Raw genomic sequence first — 20,773 nt, 5'->3', positions numbered from 1 at the left:
TCCCGCACCACCCAGCCATGCTGTGTCTGCACTCCACATAACATCCTGGGCAATTCATCCTGTGAGCATTCCACCCACACCCCTCATCATCCCTCCCTCCTTCAACATAACTTTCCCTCATTTTGATATCATACTCAATGCTGAAGATTCCTGGGCCTATGGGCAGTTCCCATCCTTGTCCTGTCCCATGGAGTACATAGCAGGAAGGAGACCCCCTTGTGCCACTTAGTCTGTGAAGAAGCTCTGGAGTTCCTTCTGGTTCTGCTGTTATATGAAGGAGGATTGGGGCATTGGCGGCCTCCTTGCGGAGGTTATCTCACGTGACCTTTGATCAGGGATAGGGAGTGGTGAAAGGAACCTAACTGGTGAGAGCCCATAATTAGGTAACTTTCTATCAGGAGTTGTGAGAGATTTTCATGCACAGTGGCGTTTCTCAAAGTTATTCAGAAAATAGTTCCACACCCTGGCCATATCATTAGAGTAAGAAAGGGTTGGTTTGAGGGTGTTCACATTCTCGCTGTCTCTTCCTGGGTGCAGCAGGTTCACGTCACATGAACGAAATAGAGTTCTCTCTTAACTCCTGTTTGTGGTTCCTGAGATAGTATACCAGAGGGCGCATGCCAAGCAGCTGGAACTCCTAAAAAGGCCAAACAGGGTTTTTCTGTTTGCTCTCAGGGCGTTCCTTTCTATTGTTGTTTCAGGTGGACAGGGAGGTCTCCCTGTCATTCAAACAGGTGCAAAAGAGGAGGTGCTTGGGCACATTTTTCACTTCCCCGCAGCACACAGGCTCTTTTAATTCTTTCTTGTAGAGAGCATCTTGTTTCTTTTCTCTTCTGTTTGCTTTCTGGCATTTTTCTCTCCCCCCTTCCCTTGATCCTCCACCTCCCGTTTATCTCTGTGATCACTGGAGCTTTTGCTACTGCCCGTGGAGCAGAACAATGCCTTACACATACCGGGACTCGAGACCGCGGTCTCCCCCTCTACCTCAGAGTGCTCATGCCACACACTCCTCTGGCCAGACATATGAGGAGCTGAAGTGCCACTGCCAGCAGAAGGGGACCCTATTTGAGGACTGCGACTTCCCAGCCAATATCTCCTCTCTCTTCTACAGTGAGAAGCCCCCCATCCCCTTTGTATGGAAAAGGCCTGGGGTGAGTATGAGGTTGTTCTCACGTTTGCTATGCGTCATATCTCCATCTCTCCTGCCAAGAGTCAGATGACACTGGACTTCTTAATGATAAACCAAAACAAAAAGGAACATAAGAGGGGCAGAGCGCCATACGTGTATATGGAGCTTTATAGACACAAGGGGTGAAATCCTGGCCCTGTCGAAGGCAATGGGAGTTCTGCCTTTTCTCTCAGTGGGGCCATAGTCTCATAGATTTCACCCATAGTCTCTGCCCCAAAGAATTTCAGTATGAATCAGGATCTGCTCATGTGGAATAAGAGAGAGAATTTTGACATGGTCTGTGTGTGGAGAGAGATAGAAGTACACGTATAGATGGATAGATAAATACAGGTGTAAATTAGATCTCTTGTAGCTTTACATATAAGCAATATACATGTGCATGCTGTATGTCTTACTTATTTTTGGTCTGACCCTCCTCTGGTGGTTTTTACAGCAGTGTAACTCCATTGTATTCAACAGAATTATTCCTGGTTTGTGCCTGTGTAATCCAAAGTGAACTGAGTCCATGATTTTTAGTCAATTTGTAAGGGCCATATTTTCCATCCTCGGTAAGGGCTGTGGTAGTTCGTATCCACAGCAGATTGAATGTTGTTGAATTCAGTGGTGCTACTCACATGTTTAAAGTTAAGCACCTGCCTTAATCTTTGCAGAATCGGGCCTAATGTAAGACCAGCTGCATAAATGTGTAGCCAACGATTGAAGGGGCAGAAGAAAAATGATGGAAACCGTAATCAGATCATACCATGCACAAACAATGTGTACAATGTGGTGGTTTTGAAACATTTTTTTAAATGACATTTAAAAATTCCATATCAAACCATAACTCCTGTAACCCCTTCTCATCACCTCTACCCTGTCAGAAAACCTGACTTATCCACTTGAGAATTTTGCATTTAGTTAGTTTTGTTCTTTGGTGCCCCCTTCTGTAGTCTGTATAGTAGCATGCTGAGTAGTGGTCCATATAGACTACCTCCAACAAGCCTGCTGCCTAGCATTATTCCTAGACAAACACTATGTTAGGATAGAGCTCAGGTTGAGAGTACATATGAATCATTCAGAGTAAAAGACATTCCGGGTACATTATAATGATCCCAAAACCTACTGTTATAAACTAGGTTTCAGAGTAGCAGCCGTGTTAGTCTGTATCTGCAAAAAGTCCTCCTTTTCTTTCTGTTCTAAAACTAGGAAATCCACAGTTAAGGTTAAATTTAAAAGAAATTCAAACATGTTAAGGTCTGGAAATGCAGATGGGCCACTCAAGCAACCTTAGCTGTGCCCTGTCTGCCATACACTTTTCAGTCAGTAAAAACTGGCTGAAATCTGGTGCACAGGTTACATTTGAAATATTTGTTAAGGATTAATGCTCATCTTTTCCTGCCATACTTCACAACTGAAAGTTTCTCCTTCAACAGGAACTTTAACTCAGCCCAGTAATGACACCTTGAAGGGGGAAGAGAATGGAAAAATAAAAACAAACTTGTCTTTAAAAATTGATTTTAATCCAAGCTGCGGCCACAGACCATAAAATGCTTTGATCCTAATCATACAGGTGTGGCATGGCGTCACTGCAGTGCAGAGTTAAGACTTCTGTCTTTCAGCTAGGAAGAAAAATGGAGGGAAATTATCACTGATAAAAGAAATAGTCAAGTGTAGCCTTTGCACAAGATTTTAGTGAGTTTTAATTAAAGAGCCTGTGTTACTCTGTTACTGAGATTTTAAGGGCAAAGCAAGGGTCTGCCAGCGGGTGCTATATTTCTCAAAAGATCCATTCTTAGTTAATTATAGTTCCTAAACTAATTAACAGATTTCCTGGTAAAGTCTCAGAAAATTCATTTTGTATCCAAAGTGTATGTGCTGTAATTATGGGAAGGATGCTCTCTAGTTTTCATACATAACAAAGAGGCTGAATCCCCGCTTTAAGGGAAAAATTCAAACTTAACTATGGAATTGCTACAGATACTTCTCACATCAGGTCCTACTCCCCAGGCTGCCTAACCCACATGGGACTGAGGTCGCCCAGGTGCTGTCTCTACTGCTGTCCCAGGGACAGGGTGGCTTCCTGCAGGTGCTAGGTGTGAGATGGCATAAAGTCCATTGACTACATCCAATTGTGGAACATATATTCTGAAGATAAGCTATAAATTTGAAGGTGTGGTCATAGTGAAATGATGTGGTTCTGTGATTCTTACATACTGTATCTGGTACCAACTGCAAATATTTGCAAAAGTCCTGTTTACCTTTCCCTCTGAAACACACAGTGACTATCAAGTAGTCAATAATGTTTTTTTTCTACCAGGGGTCCATTAGTATCATAATTGTTCCAAGTCATTATTTGGAGCAATGGAGAGTGGTCTGTCTTCAGCGTCTCTTCCAGCTGTCACTAGTTTTTGCAAGCTGAATTTGGAAGAATTTCAAGCCAAATAAGTGACTTGACATGGGATGTGCCTTTAGGCTGTGATTTCTGCTGTGTGTGCGTGTGAGCAGAGTAGCAAGAAAAGCAGCTAACAGGAGGAGATAAGAAGGTATAAGTTACAGCAGCCCATACCCTACTTTGAGTTTCACCTTCTTCTGGCTCTTCAGCATGTAAATCAAGCCAGTTTAGTCTCCCTTTCATATCAGTAAGTGGGAATAACGGAGGCTAAGTGTCACGGAGTTTTGTGTATGCAGTGTAATTGTAGCTGTGTTGGTCCCAGGATATTAGAGAGACAAGGTGGGTGAGGTAATAATATATTTTATTGGACCAACGTAAAAGTTGGTCCAATAAAAGATATTCCCACACCCATCTTGTCTCTCTCTGTTTGTGTAAGGGAGACTGACTAATGCTGTCTCTCTCATCTGCCAAATTGACCTGGCATTTTTAAAACTTGAAGAAATAATCATCTGTGGAATTTAAAAAAACCTCAAATATTATTAGAAGTCAGATAATAAACCCTCTATATAGTAGTTTGTGTAAAGAATATTAAAATAAATGGAGTAACTGCATTGCCAGCTCTCAGATTTGCACCCAAAAATAGCTTTATCTCCTTTATTCAGTATAAGAAGGACTTTCTAATTTGTCAAAGGTGTGTGTGTGTGTGTGTGTGTACACACAGTATAGGCCAACTGGTGTACATTCGCATAACCTCACTGAAGTCAATGGAGCCCTGCTGATTTACAAAGGCTGAGGATATGGACCTATATACCAAATCCCAAATGCTGTAAAATAATAAAAGCTGTTTAGCAATACTGTCCTGCTTTCTCTTTCTTATTGGAAAAGAAAACCTTTAAAACTATATCTTCCAACAGATACTTTTTTATTAATGTTGGAGAACATGTGACCCCTTCCTCATTATTTTCCTCTTGGCATGATCCACCTCTCTTTTCTCTATACCCTGATGTATTATTTAGATTGTTAGTGGCTAGCCCAGCATAAATATCACATGTTCTGTAATAGTCAGTGCCTGGGAATGTCACAGGCATTTAAATTACGGAATGAAAAAAACTAAAGAATTTTTTCCCCATCGCTTGCCAATGCAAATGAATTTGCGGTCTAGAAATGGACTTGAACCAAAACTCTCCTGATCTGAACAACCCCCACCAACCTCCAGAACTGGAGCTGAATGTTGCAGTCAGTTTGGGGGCAGAGGTGAAATGTAAGATCATGAAAGTGAGATTTCTTTACACCAGTTCAGACTCTCTCAGACCGGCTTACACACACACTCTCAATATGGAAGTGAGACCAAGTTATTGTAATTTACCCTCTCTTGAGCCAGAAGAAACTATAAATTAAAGTAGTGTTTGGACTACTGTGAGTATCACCTTCTTTCATCTCTTTGGTATGTAAGCTACATCTACTTAGGGAATGTCTACATGGGGAAAAGTGACCTGAATAGTTATTGCGGAACAATCCATTCCACAACAGCTATTCCAGTCAGTTTCCCCAGGTATGTATCATATTCTGTAGTGTAATATAATGTCAATTCCCAGATTTTGGAGGAGTGTTGGTGTTGGAATGAAATCATATTACATAGTAAGGCATTGCCATGCACCTGTATCTGCATTCCATTAGTAAGAAACATGAAGGTGTGTCTTGAAACTGCATTCCATGTTTAGTTTGTAAATAGCCTTTTGTTCAATAATTATTGAATATGCAGTCAGGCATATAGCCAAATCAGCAAATTTGCCATGGACAGCTGTGACATTCTCCTTCCTGTATCATGGAATACTATTGCACCCAACAGTGGAATTCCCCTCTGTGGAGGACGGGGGGGGTTGCGCAAACTCTGCTGATGGGAATCTCTGAAAGTCATTCCATCAGTGGATTGCCTGCCTGCCCTGGTCATTGTCCCTGTTTCACCCAATACCTCCCACTTTGGGGGTTGAGTTGGGCTCCTTATGACCTCCCATCTCCCCTTTGTAAATGCAGCTACCACTACTTTGAACCACTGCAACTCGCCTCTCGCCTAGCCCTTGCATCACCATTCGTACTGGATTAAAATGACAGGGATCAGGGCCTTCCTTCAAGGTGACTCCTGGATACTGCGTAGTAACAACACACTCACAATTCTAACAATGTAATATGGTAGGGCTGTATATAAGCAGAACAAGAGCACCTGTAAAGTCACATTCCCAAAGTGTGGAGACTGCTATGCAAAATCACAAGGAGAAGTGATTTTAAAATTTAGTGCTCCTGAAAGGTGTAGGCTTGGTAGCCCTGGAAACTGAAATCTGTTAAAGCAGACAAGGGCCACCCATGGTTCAGATTTCATGCCCATTCATTCCTTGGGACCTGATTCTACTCTGGGTTACATTGTCGTAAGGGACATTCAGGAACATTACCCCCGATTTACACTGTGGTAAGCAAAAGGAGAATTGAGGTCTACGTCTCTCACGAGAATGGCCACAAGGGTGCTAATTATGATACAGAGATAGTTCTCTAGGAGCTGCCCTGTGACCACCAACTCATTTTACAGAGGCTACCAAACAATTATCAGACAGTAATATAGTTTGGTTACTATTAATCTAAGACAGATTCCCACTAGTGGCCTGGACTTGAAAGGCTCCTTATCTCATTACTACGACAAGTCATTTAGTCTGGTGGGAAGGGTATTTTATACAAGTAGGATATGAAATATCATTTGTAAAAATGAGCTGGGATACCTCAATACCATGCTATCATCCAGAACTAGATGGTGTTGGTTACCAATGTCCTGGCCTCGGGAGGTTGTGCACAGAAAGAGTACGGCGGTAGATCTGTGCACCCGATACATAGGGAGTAAAGGTTATTGAGGGAGGTACACAAAGTTTTAGGGCGTTTGGGGACAGATTGAGTTAATCATCTCTCTCTTAAAATGTGAGTTTCTTAATCGCTTCATACTTAAGCAGCATACTTAAGTTCCCTTTAAGCAGCAATTCTAATACAATGCCTATTATTAAAATAAAAATCCCCCTCACTTTTTCCTCCACGGTAATGTTGTTAGGACTATGAATGTTTTTTTTTTTTTTAAATCATTTAGTTACAGGTCGCATGTCAGGGTGTATTTAACAAGCAGGTGGGTCAGGTCATGACAAGTTCTGGTTTGACTTGCCAGTGTTTTCTGTAACTGTGACACATCAAACTCACTACTGCTTCTTTATGGAAGGCATTTGGCTTGAAGGAATGTGGGCAGGTCACTTGCCCTCTGCCACTTCCTTTGAATCCAGGAAACACTCTAAAGGTGCCATCCTCATCCCTACATGAGCATAAATTATGCTGATTTAATGTGTGACTTGCAGCTCGGGCTAATGACTTTAATCGCCCATGGACGTTTCTCATTTTTACCTGCTGTGCAGATGTTAATGTCTTTCTTCTCCTCCTCTGTAAGACTGTGCTCTTTTGGCATGTTTGTGTTTACTTCAATAGGAGCAGGATTGAGCCTTTTCGTTACAAAGATGCAGTATTATGCTCCATAAAGGCTGAAAGGTGTTGAATGCTTTCCAAGTGAGACTAAGCTCCCTCAGTTTTCAGTGATATCTAAAGGACCAGATCGCTGCTCTGTTCACTGCAGAAACAGGGCCTGGGGGGAAGGTGGCTTTAAACCACCTTTGTGCCTCACTGTATTCTTACCTGGGCACCCTGTGTAAATTAGAGCAGTCTCATGGTTGCTCTAGCTTGTACTCAGCCAGTATCAAGTCTCTTGGGGCTATTCCTCAGATGGAAATAGCTGCAGAACAGGGATAATCTGAACCCTTCCCCCAGCCATAACCCCAGCACACTCTATCACGGTGCTGCAAGGGGGATCTGGCACAGAGCCATTTTCTCTGGCTTTATGCCACTCAGCAAAACCCTTATTCTTGAGGCCAATTCTACCCTCCCTTTGCCACCAAACTAGCATAAAGAGACCAGGATGGAACAGAGAACTGGCTGCAATATGCTCAGCACATTGCAGGTGGGGCACTCAGCATGGGTTGGGACATGCAGTCTGATCATTGAGAGGGTGGGTTGCTTTTTTAATCACTTGGCTGCTGCCTCCTGAATTGGGAACTTTGGTCAAAATGCACCTCCAGGGCTACCCCGTTTGCCAGGTCCACTACTAGGTCTTTAACAAGTCAGCATTCAAATGGATTCACAGGGATGCTGCCGTATGCAGCGGGGATTATCTGCAAAGGGGGTAACTCCAGAACTTGGCAATATTTCATGGCAGCAGGTCTGGGCGTAGCAAACTGGCTCATGTAGATAGCAAAGTGAAGGGCTTGCCACGTTATAGGGTTTTATGTGATGTTGACTACCCACTTTGACAAATACCCACTTTTTAAAAACATGAGTTGCTATAAAGCTTATTCAATAGGCATGAGAAAACCAAACGGTGCCGCTGACCTTTATTTTCCTGTGGAGATTGTCCGTGTTTTATCCTGTGTGGAGTCAGGTACACTACATATGATCTTTACATATAGCTGCTGCTATAAATTGCTCTGAACATGCACCTTTATGTGTTGGTGTATTTTTAAACTTATTTAGATGTGTAGATATTTTTTTAAAGCATCTCTCCCACTTCCTAGGTGCCTAGAACCAAAAATGTACACAGTATAATACATATACAACTTCAGCAATTTATCCCTATTCCCCACCCCAACATAACAAAATAATCACACACTGTAAATAATACCCCACCCTTGCTGAGCGTTTTAATCCCCAGCCATCTGCCCCATGTACAAAAGCCTGGCAAAACAGATTCACTTTATAGTGTGCCCTGAAAGTCTAAAACTGCAGGCTGTTTAACTTACTAATTTTGGGATATTGCCAGATTTCATTGCCCGGACCTGGACCTGGACTTGGGCCTTGGTTAGCTATGAAGGAATCAGAATCTTTTGACACTACAGAATTACGACTATTAAATACACTAAAATAAATACAAACCAACTCATTTTCCTTCTAGGGAACTGCTGTGTTTGAAGGATTGCATTTGTTCCCCTGTTATTGTTTTTCTATTGAACTTCCTCCTTCTGCAAAGGCATCAATAAAGCGGCTTAACTGAAATAGTGTGCTTAACTGAAATAGTGTGGCCCCACTTGTGACAGATATTGCAATTGTATGCAATATCTTTAGGGACCATACCGTATTCAGTTTATGGATCACTATTGGCCAGGGATCCTATGCAACTCCAGGGGGCAGGCTAATCACAGCTCCTCCAAGAACCAAAAACAGTTGAGGGGCGATTAAGTAACCATATAGGTTGTAAACACCTCCAGAGATATACCACTCCCAGTGTGGGGGTGGAGGGGTTGCAGATACTGGTTGAAACTGGGTTTTCCAGAGACCACCAAATAAAAAAAGGGCTTTTGCTATAACGAGGCTGGGTTTCTACTGACTGAGGGCCTGCTTTCTGATCCAGCAAATGGACAGGACCTTCTGTCCAAGGGGGCTCCTGGGTTGGAAGGACTTTGGCCTACCAGGGCCCCTAAGACTGATGGGTGGATCTCTGGTTAGCTTTTAGCATGTCTCGGTTCTTTTGTTGTTCATTATGTTTTCTCTGGAATCTTTTCAATTATTGTGCTTGCTTAGAAAGGGCAGTGCAGTAACTTGTTACTGCTGGCAATACACTGTTCATAGCCCTCGGAAAGAAAGAAAAAAGCACAAGCACTGGCCATTAGGCAGACTGGGTGGCTGGGGACATCGCATGGCAAGGCAAGAGGCTGAGCAGTCTTAAAACCTCCAGTCACATGGCATGGGACAAGGGTCCCTGCCCAGAGATAGGTGACAGCTAGAGACCTGAGACCTAACTGGGCACTCCTACTATGTGCCACAGAGGAGAGAGCCTTGAAACTGTTCTATCACTTATACAACCAGTTCTGCAACAGGATTTTAGGACAGATTGACTAACTGGATGCACAGGACTTAACCATTTTGTTCAGTTGAATTCCATGAGACTTTATTGGCATGACAAGCTATACAAATGTTGCCAAAACGTAAGATAAAGCAGACAACTTAGGTATGTGTCAAAGGCATGTACAACATCCCAGGGTAGGGTTATGTACAGTGCTTAGGGTCTGATCCCCTGTGACCATTTGCCTCAGAAAAGGTTTCATCAGGCAACAAACAACCGAATTCTGGTACAACGTGAACCAGAATTCACTGAGCAAGAATCACTCTTGCTGGTGCAACCAGGGGAATATTTAATCAGAGGTGGCTGCCTCTTTTCCATTGGACTGTCCTTTGGGTGGAAGCAGCTTAAAATTCTTCCAGAGATCCACAGAAGCTGCTCCACTACCAACTACTGCTGTGAGGTGCTGAATCAATGCACTTGGACCCTGTCTCCTCCTGAACCAGCACCAGCCACTTTTTGGACTGTGCTAGTCTCCTCTAGGGCCCCCTGGTGGAAGGAAATTACAGACGGCTACTGTGTATCACCATATCATCACTTGGTGGATTTTCCATCTCAGGGACCCTGTGTCTGAGTGGAAGCTGGCACAGTCATAGGATGAATTTATCCCATAGTGTTCAGCCTGGAATAGAAACAGGACAGTTGGGTGATATTTAATGGCCACAGTAGGTATAAATCATGCAGAAGCTGCATTCCCCAGTGCTTCAGAATTATTTTCTTTCCCTAAGAACAGAGGAATTGCCATACTGCCTCAGACAAGGTCCATCTAGTCCAATATCCTGTGTCTGATGGTGACCAGTGCCATATGCTTCAGAGGAAAGTATAACATCCCTGCACTAGGCGCATCTCATCCCAATCTCTAGTAATTAGATATTGGCTTAAATCCTGAAACATGGGATTTAATATCCCTGCCACAATTTTGTATTGTCATTAATTATATTAACGCTAGACATTCTTGAGATCCATATAAATGTCCAATGATTTCATAAGTTCCTGGCATCAAAAACTTCAAGTTTAATGAATTCCAGGGGTGCTGGAACAATTTGTATAGTGGGGGTGCTGAAAGCCATTGAACCAAACTGTAAACCCTATATATGATGGAAACCACTTCAAGCCAGAGGGTGAGGGTGTACCCTTAGTTCCAGCACCTAGGATGAGTTCCACAGTTTAATTACACATTATGTGAAAAAATATCCTTTTAATCAGTTTTGAAGTTCCCACCTATTCATTTAATTGATTGCCCCTTGTTCTTGTGTTATGTGGTAGGAGAACAGAGCTCCCAATCTACCTTGCCTAGACCATTGATGATTATTGTATATTTTTATCATGTCCCCACTTATTCATCTCCTTTCTAAGGTAAACAGTCCCAATCTTATCAATCCCTCTTCACAAGAGACTATTTCCAGGCCTAGGATCATTCTCATTGCCCTTCTCTGAACCCCATTGATTTATATAACTGCATTCTAATATTCTCCATACTATTCGCACGCCACTCCTTATGCGACGTAACATCTTTGCTGCTTTTTTACCACAGCTGCATATTGAGCAGAGAGGTCTTAATTGAGCTAGCCATACTTATGCCCATGTCCCTTTCCTGAGTTGATCCAGTTAATTTAGAATGCTGTGAAGTGTTTTAGTGGTTTACATTATCCCCTCCAGTGTGCATTACTTTGCATGGATTGACATTGAGTTTCATTTGCCATTGTGTTGAAATGCCTCAGAAGATGACATGGTGTCACTGAAAGGTGTTTATTCTTATGGTATTGAAACTGCTACTGCATAGAGATAGAGGGCTGAATTATGCTCTCACTTACACCCCCACTATCCAATTAACTTTTAGGAGCTTAGCATTGTACAGATTTGGACCCCTAGCATAGGTGCTGGGGGGGCTACCGCACCCCTGGCTTGAAGTGGTTTCCATCATATTCAGGGTTTACAGTGGCTCTCAGCATCCCCACTATACAAATTGTTCCAGCACCCCTGACCCATTGTGATTTCTGTGGGATTGTGCAGGTATAACTTGACTACTGACTTAGGTACATCAAGGTGGTGTGCATCTGCAGCCCTCCTGATGACACACAGTATTCCCTAGGTAGTCATGAGAGGCAGGGTGGCTTTCTAGAGAGAAACGGAGATAGGTCGCAAAATGTATGAGAGAACATTTTGTTCATGTTATTTCTTTTCTTTCCCTAGGGCCTGATCCAAAGCCCAGTGAAGGCAATGAGAGGGTTTCCATTGGCTTCAATGGGCTTTGGATCAGGCCTTCATTCTGTAACAATCAATTCTGCCAGCTTATCTTTATTGCTCTGGATGGCAAGCTAGATGTTTATACTATCATATTTTCTGTGTGTCCTTTATATTAAAAAAGTTTCTCTTTGTCACTATAGTAGATCCCATTGTTATAGAATATTGAGGTGATTGCTTTCTGGTTGTCCTGAATGAATACTGGCTGGTTCCATTCACAGATGGGGACTAGCATCTGTCTTCATTCTTGAGGGAGACAAGAGAAGGTATTTGTAGCTACATGTATTCCAGCACAAAGGTGGAACTGCGGGGAGATCTCTTAGGTGTGCCAGGGAGTCTGTGAGGGTAGAAAAGGAGAGGGAGGCCTATCCATTGAAAGAAAGATGATCCAGGGGTAGGGCACTCGCCTGCCATTTTAAAGGAGTGGGTTCAGTCAGTGCTCACCACAGACTTCCTGTGCGATCTTGGGCAAACTTCTCTATGCCTCAGTTTTCCATCTGTAAAACAGGGATAAGAGTAGTTCCCTAGCTCACAGAGGTATTGCAAAGATAACTACATCAAAGACTGAGGCACTATAGTCAGAGAGCCATAGAAGTACCTAAGATATTTCGATAAAAGGGGTACTTCAAGGACAAAGATCAATAGGGGCCCATCATTAAGGCTAAGATTCTGTCATGAATATTTTTAATAAAAGTCATGGCCAGGTCATGGGCAATAAGGAAAAATTCACAGAAGCCTGTGACCTCTCCCTGATTTTCACTAAAAATAACCATGACAAAATGGGTAGCCTGGGCAGCTGCGGGGGGTGGGAGCTCCAAGTTCCCCCTCCACTGGTGGTTCCAAGCAGCGGGGGGTCTCCCCTGCCTCCGTGGTGGCCAAGAGCTCTGGGGATCCTCCCTGCTGCCCGCCACAGCTGGGAGCTCTGCGGGTCCCTTTTGCCACCCATGGTGGGTGGGAGCAGCAGGGATCCCCCCGTGCTGCCGGAAGCCGGATCTCTCCTGCCACCCATGGGTCCCTCTTGCCGCCTGTGACAGGGGGGAGTGGCGGATTCCCCCTGCCACCCATGGTGGCCAGGAGCGGTGGCGATGGGGCGGTGCGGTGCTCCTCCCTGCCACCCGTGGTGGCTGGGAACTATGGGGGTACCCCACAGCTCCCTGCTGCCACAGGCGGCAGGGGACCTTGCAGCTCCTAGCCTGCACTGGCTGAAGTGACGGAGGTCTTTGGAAGTCACGGATTCTGTGACTTCCGTGACCTCTGTGACTAAATTGCAGCCTTACCCATCATACTCCAACGGCTCCATTCAACGAGCCACAAGTGCAGTAGAGAACCAGCGGCAAAAGTGATTGCTTTTTCTTGAAGTGACAACTTTAAGTTAGATTTCAAGGGGGGAAATCCCTGACAGACTCATTGTTTTACAAACCTAATTTTCTATCCAATGCAGAACATCTGTGAAATTTTTAATTGAACTTAAAATAATCAAAGAAATGCCAGTCAACATTGCTTTCCTTTCTACAAGTGTCTTATCGGCTCAGCCCCTCTCAACCTTTGGACGTTCAAGGGTGTGGAGTGTCACACTTGCTCCAGCTCCCACTTAAAACTGACAATACTTGGTAAGGCAAACAAAGGTTGGGATCAGCCTTTTTCTCTTTAAGGGAAGATGTTGTGGTTGCTAACCACTGCCTATGCTATAAATGCTCTGCAAGTGAACACAGGACTTCGCTCTCTCAAGGTTGTCAATCCAGTACCTTTCATCAGCATGACGTTAATTAGAAAAAATGAGAACAAATGATCGTTTCATTGTGACATGCAATAATTAGCAACAAAGGCTCAACACAGTGTATCACAGTGTCTGTACTATTGTGTGGTAGCCAGTTCCTCAAGGCTTGCAGTAATGCATGTAGCATATTGGTGACAGGTTCATCCCCTAAATGATGCTATATTTTTCCAGGCATATTTTAAATGATTTTTTTCTCTCTTACTCTCTCAGGAAATTGTTAAAGACCCACAGTTTATAACTGGAGGAGCCACAAGAACTGACATTTGTCAAGGGGATCTTGGTGAGTGTTTTCCCTTTACAGAATTATTCCACACTTATCCAAGTGCTGTGGTGCAGAAGATTCTAGAAGGGGGTGGGGGAGGATGGTTATTATCAAATAGTAATTCCTAGCTCTTATGTAGCACTTCTGATCAGTGGATCTCAAAGTCCTTCACAAAGGAGTTTAGTATCAATACCCCCATTCTACAGGTGGGGAAACTGAGCCACAGAGTAGGGAAGTGATTTTCCCAAGGTCACCTAGCAGCAGAGCTGTGTCTAGAGCCCAGTCAAGTGCTCTATCCAGTAGGCAAAACTGCCTCTCCAGTCTCTTGTTCCCTAAATTGGTGGAAGAAGTGAAACTCAGAAGTCACGTGTTCTCATTCTAACCCCATACCCATTTCTGGATGCCTCGATAAAGTATTGGTTGCTATGGAGGCGCTCGCTCACTTTCTTCCCTCCAAATTAAAGAGAGAGAGCTGTGAAAAGCTAGGGAGAAGTTAGTGCTGCCAGCTGCCATCCGTCATGAAATTCACAGGCGAGTCCCAGGATTGCGTCCTGTAAGCGCATAATAGCATCTACAGCAATTTAGAGTGTCAAATACTTTTGGGGCAGTCTTAAAATCACGATGAAGCTATCCTCATGGCAGGGCACTGCACAGACACATACTGATGTTGTGTGCCACCATATCAATGCAACACCACAGGCTGATGCCAATGTTGTGTTTGACATGATGATGCAATATTATGCACTGATACAACTTGACTGGGTAGTAGTGCCATGACATATCTACTTGGTCCTGCAAGATAAAATCTGGAAAGTGAAAAAAAAAAGAGAAAGAGAAAGAGCAAATAAGAATACAAAAATTCATTTTAAAAAGATGAAGGTCATTAGTACAGGCACATGGTGTTATGTGACTAACTTCTAAATTCGTTTTAGCTTCTCGCTCACCCCACTCTAAACAATGGGTGCTTTGGATTGAATTGCACTACACTCAAAAAGTGTCACAGCTATAGAATGGTACAGAATTTCAGAGAATTATATTTTTGCTATACAACACTATAAGATCATCCAAAAAACATAAAGAAAGTTTGCAGTGGTGTTGTAGCTGTGTTGGTCAGAGACAAGGTGGGTGAATAAATCAAAGATATTACTTCACCCACCTTGTCTCTCCAAAGAAGGTTTATAATTTTCTATTGAATTCTATAGGTTTTAGAGTAATTTCTGTGCAGTCCTATTACATTTCCATAGAAACTTATTCATTTAATCCCAGCGGAATTCCACAGGACATTTCCATAAGGTGTACATTGCAAGTTGGATGGTTTCCTAATGCTCTTCCAAAATGGCTTATAGGGATTTTTCAGACCTTTGTGCAGTTCCCGCCTCCTGTGAGACACTCATTACTCCCTTCACTCTGTGCAAACAACACAGAGCTTGCAGCAGACCTGCTGGTTTGGAAAAAGTTCACATGACTCATTTTTGTTCTGTTTCATTCGTAAGCAGTTTCCCTTCCTGTGAGTCTCTAACACAAAGCCAAGTTCTTGCCTTCATCTTGAGGAAGAAAAACACACAAAAAAGGTCAAAGTCTGGTCCTGTTGAGGCCAATAGAAACTTTGTTCTTTATTTTAGTGAGATCAGGTCTTGGCTCAGATGCTATAAGACTTCCAAGGAAGCTGAGAATTGAATGGTTCCATGTGGCATCTTGCCTGGTTGGTGCCAGGTAGCCAGCCAGTCTTCTCCTGAAGTTTTAAGTTAAACAGGATATTGATGTGTTGCTGGGTGGTGGGCAACCAGCCATCATACTCCCAGCTTATAATAGGAAGTCATGTGAAATGTCACATGTAGAGTCAGCAAATGAAGCCCCATCACACCTTTTTTTCCCCCAATGGCAAAAAGTACTTCCCAGACTTTGTGAACTTTCACTATAATGAGCTAAAGTCTGCTTTACAGTAACATCAGTGTAACCCAAATAAGAACGGACTTCAGTGGAATTCATCTGGATTTACAATGAAATAGTAAATAAGAGCAAACTTAGCCCACTGCATGGAGGAAAACAGCTGACAGTAGTTGTGTTCATAGTCAGTTATGGCTGGTTTGTGTAGCATCTCACATTGCACAGGAAATAAGATACAAATAAATGAAATCAATGTGAGTTTACTCCACCCAATGAGAACTCTTAATACATAATTAAATGCAGAACTTGTAGTACATGTAGGGCAGGACTGTGATCTTTATTACAGTGGCATAAATCCAGAATAATTCCATTGACTTCAGTTACACCAACGTAACTGATGTCAGAATCTTACCCATACCGTTTGAGACAAGGCTGCTGCAGTATCTTTGTCCTGTAGATTGTGTATATGTTCACGATATATTATTGGTGATCTGTGTATTGGTCTTTTCAATTGGCAGGTGACTGCTGGCTATTGGCAGCTATAGCTTCTCTTACACTGAATGAAAAAACATTAGCCAGAGTTGTACCTCAAGATCAAAATTTTGGACCGGGTTATGCTGGAATATTTCACTTTCAGGTAAAACAGCATAAAATGCAAACACTTCTAGGGGCTGGGTAGCTAAATGCATTGGTCCATTTAGTGGCAGGGTTGTCTGTTTACTGTAGAATTGGATTTCATAGTGTTTAAGGCAAGAAGAGACCATTAAATCATCTAGTCCAGAGGTTCTCAATCTTTTTCTTTTAAAGGCCCCCCCCCAACATGATATAAAAACCCCACAGCACACCTGTGTCGCAACAATTGTTTTTCTGCCTATAAAAGCCAGGGCTGGCATTAGGGGGTAGCAAGCAGGGCAATTACCCGAGGCCCCACCCATAGGGGGCCCTGCAAAGCTACATTTCTTAGGCTTCAGCTTCAGCCCCAGCCCTGAGTGGTGGGGCTCAGAGCCCCTGGGCTTCAGCCCCATGCAATCGAGCTTTAGCTTTCTGCCCTGGCCCCCAGCGAGTCTAATGCTGGCCCTGCTTGGTGGACCCCCTGAAACCTGCTCACAGCCCCTAGGGGGGCCCAGATCCCTAGTTGAGAACCACTGATCTAGTCTGACCTCTGAATGATGTCTGAGTTATTCAAAGCAGTACTTGCTAAACTCACCTTAAGTGAGAGTCTTGAGAAGAAACCTAGAAAAAAATTTAATTTTTCACCGTCCCACGCTGTTTTTCTATTATAAAGGGAAGTACAGTGTTAGAAATCATGGCATCATCCCAGAAAGGTTTAAATACCCAGGGCCAAATTCTACACTCAATTACATGTGTCCAACCCCACTGCCAGGAAGTCAAAGGGGTTACATAGTCATAATCAAGAGGAAGACTTGCCCCCACAGTATATGTAGGTTTTTAAGATGGCTTGAGTCACATGATATTTTATATCTAGTTCAGATCAAGAAATATAATACAATTCCTAATGACTTTTAATATCAGTGTATCTGACTTAGTTCAGATTCCTGCTTCTTCTAAATCAGGGGTGGGCAAACTACAGCCCGCAAGACGGATTCGGCCTGTGAGCCATTTTAAGCCAGCCCACAAGCCGCACCACACGGCTCAGCCCCACTGTGGCTGGGGCACTGGGTCAGGGGCCGCACCATGTGGCTCGGCCCCGCTCCAGCCGGGGAACCTGCATCCCTTCCCGCACCCTTGCCCCAACCCTGATCCCCCTCCCGCCCTCTGAACCCCTCGGCCCCAGCCCAGAACACTCTCCTACACCCCAAACTCCTCATCCCCAGAGCCTGCACCCCCTCCCTCATCCCAACCCCAATTTTGTGAGCATTCATGGCCCACCATACAATTTCTATTCTCTGATGTGGCCCTTGGGCCAAAAAGTTTGCCCACTCCTGCTCTAAATAGTCCAATATAATGTAATAGAGAGTGATAATTATATACATTTTTAAAACAAACTTCTAGAATTTAATATATAACTATAGGTTTCAGAGTAACAGCCGTGTTAGTCTGTATTCGCAAAAAGAAAAGGAGTTCTTGTGGCACCTTAGAGACTAACCAATTTATTTGAGCATGAGCTTTCGTGAGCCACAGCTCACTTCATCAGATGCATACCGTGGAAACTGCAGCAGACTTTATATATACACAGAGAATATGAAACAATACCTCCTCCCACCCCACTGTCCTGCTGGTAATAGCTTATCTAAAGTAATCGTCAGGTTAGGCCATTTCCAGCACAAATCCAGGTTTTCTCACCCTCCACCCCCCCACACAAATTCACTCTCCTGCTGGTGATAGCCCATCCAAAGTGACAACTCTTTACACAATGTGCATGATAATGAAGTTAGGCCATTTCCTGCACAAATCCAGGTTCTCTCACCCCCCTCCAAAAACCACCCCCATACACACACAAACTCACTCTCCTGCTGGTAATAGCTCATCCAAACTGACCACTCTCCAAGTTTAAATCCAAGTTAAACCAGAACATCTGGGGGGGGGGGGGTAGGAAAAAACAAGAGGAAATAGGCTACCTTGCATAATGACTTAGCCACTCCCAGTCTCTATTTAAGCCTAAATTAATAGTATCCAATTTGCAAATGAATTCCAATTCAGCAGTTTCTCGCTGGAGTCTGGATTTGAAGTTTTTTTGTTTTAAGCGACCTTCATGTCTGTGATTGCGTGACCAGAGAGATTGTTTCTATTTCCTCTTGTTTTTTCCTACCCCACCCCCCCCCCCCCAGATGTTCTGGTTTAACTTGGATTTAAACTTGGAGAGTGGTCAGTTTGGATGAGCTATTACCAGCAGGAGAGTGAGTTTGTGTGTGTATGGGGGTGGTTTTTGGAGGGGGGTGAGGGAGTGAGAGAACCTGGATTTGTGCAGGAAATGGCCTAACTTCATTATCATGCACATTGTGTAAAGATTTCAGAGTAACAGCCGTGTTAGTCTGTATTCGCAAAAAGAAAAGGAGTCCTTGTGGCACCTTAGAGACTAACCAATTTATTTGAGCATGAGCTTTCGTGAGCTACAGCTCACTTCATCAGATGCATACCGTGGAAACTGCAGCAGACTTTATATATACACAGAGAATATGAAACAATACCTCCTCCCACCCCACTGTCCTGATGGCCTAACCTGACGATTACTTTAGATAAGCTATTACCAGCAGGACAGTGGGGTGGGAGGAGGTATTGTTTCATATTCTCTGTGTATATATAAAGTCTGCTGCAGTTTCCACGGTATGCATCTGATGAAGTGAGCTGTAGCTCACGAAAGCTCATGCTCAAATAAATTGGTTAGTCTCTAAGGTGCCACAAGGACTCCTTTTCTTATTGTGTAAAGAGTTGTCACTTTGGATGGGCTATCACCAGCAGGAGAGTGAATTTGTGTGGGGGGGTGGAGGGTGAGAAAACCTGGATTTGTGCTGGAAATGGCCTAACCTGACGATTACTTTAGATAAGCTATTACCAGCAGGACAGTGGGGTGGGAGGAGGTATTGTTTCATATTCTCTGTGTATATATAAAGTCTGCTGCAGTTTCCACGGTATGCATCTGATGAAGTGAGCTGTGGCTCACGAAAGCTCATGCTCAAATAAATTGGTTAGTCTCTAAGGTGCCACAAGAACTCCTTTTCTTTTTATATAACTATAGGTGCTCAGACACCATGGTGGTGGGCATGATGTAAGAACATGGATCGAATAGAATAGATCTCTGCTATAGAATTCCTTAGGTTGGTTTAAAAATTCTATATAAATTGTATATTCTGCTAAATGTTAGATTTTTAGAATAATTTATATAGAACCTTACTTAATTTCTGGAAAACTCTATTGGAGTTTATCATAAGGACTCAGAGAAATTGTGGGGGGATGTACAAAATTCCTGCCTGCTATGAATTCAGTCTGTTACTTACTATTTTGTCCCATAGCACTCAGTGTCCTTCAGTTTGTAATGTATATGTTAATTGAAAGTCTGTCCCAAGACACAGCTCTCATATGAATTCAGTGTAGTTTAAATAATTTACTACAGTTTGACGCTACAGCATATATAAAGTGGCTCAGGATCAGAATATTGTTGCAGTTCCAGGTATGGCAGTTTGTGTCTATGGAGGTTTCACAGCAGCTGTGTCTTTGTGTCAGGTTTAGAAAATAGAAGCCCACCAGTTTCTTTATTGACTTGATTGAGAAGAGGCTTAGTGGGGGAAATGTGGTGCTTATTTTGGGTCAGATTTCACCTGCCTCACAAAAGCGGCGAGATTTTAGTCTTATAACAGCCCCCAAATGTTACTGAGACACTTTTGGAGCATGGGAATATGGTAGTTAGAGAGGCGTGCTCGCCTTATGAAATATTACAAGTTATCAAACAATTCTCTCATCCTCCATTCAACACAGTTTTGGCAGCACAATGAGTGGCTGGATATTGTTATTGATGATCGATTACCCACCTTTAAAGACCGCTTGGTTTTTCTACACTCGTCTGAACACAATGAATTCTGGAGCGCCTTACTGGAAAAAGCCTATGCGAAGTAAGTACTGTCTGCCTTTGGTGCATGCATTGCTCAGTTTGTCATACAATGAAAATCATCAGCTTTTATTTGTTCATTGCAGTTTCCTCAGCCTTGACCTGGAGATACTATGTCCTAAATTAATCCCCGATGGATTGATCCAACTTCCAGTAATGTCAATGGAGAGACTCCAGTTGGCTTCAGTGAGAACTGGATCAAGACCTAAAACCTGCTCTCTGTTTTTCTGCTGAGAGTGCTAATAATGATGCCAACTGTTATGGCTAAAAACTGGAATAAGACTATCTATTGGTTTTGCATCCAGCAGGTCACTGAACAACTTACAGCAGGGGTTCTCAAACTGGGGGTTGGGACCCCTCAGGGGGTTGCAAGGTTATTACATGGGGGGTCACAAGCTGTCAGCCTCCACACCAAACCCCGCTTTGCCTCCAGCATTTACAGTGGTGTTAAATATATTAAAAAATGTTTTTAATTTATAAGGGGGGGGTCATACTCAGAAGCTTGCTATGT

The 20,773-nt window shown here is 43.3% G+C and overlaps 1 protein-coding gene across 3 annotated transcripts in view; it reads left to right on the top strand.

Annotated features, from left to right (window-relative positions):
• The first annotated feature begins 938 nt into the window (after positions 1-938).
• Positions 939-20,773, top strand: part of CAPN9 (calpain 9) — a 48,487-nt gene continuing 28,652 nt past the window's right edge. For 2 of the 3 annotated variants that reach the window (XM_077811829.1, XM_077811828.1), the window contains exons 1-4: positions 939-1,151; positions 13,760-13,829; positions 16,217-16,335; positions 20,133-20,266. In XM_077811829.1, coding sequence (XP_077667955.1) covers positions 939-1,151; positions 13,760-13,829; positions 16,217-16,335; positions 20,133-20,266 — 536 coding nt within the window. The remainder of the gene's footprint in view (positions 1,152-13,759; positions 13,830-16,216; positions 16,336-20,132; positions 20,267-20,773) is intronic. The other variant, XM_077811830.1, reaches the window with a different exon arrangement.

This window comes from Eretmochelys imbricata, chromosome 3 (assembly GCF_965152235.1).
Source record: "Eretmochelys imbricata isolate rEreImb1 chromosome 3, rEreImb1.hap1, whole genome shotgun sequence".
Lineage (NCBI taxonomy): Eukaryota > Metazoa > Chordata > Testudines > Cheloniidae > Eretmochelys > Eretmochelys imbricata.
Note: the sequence above shows the minus strand (reverse complement) of the source record. Positions and strands in the feature narration are given on the sequence as shown.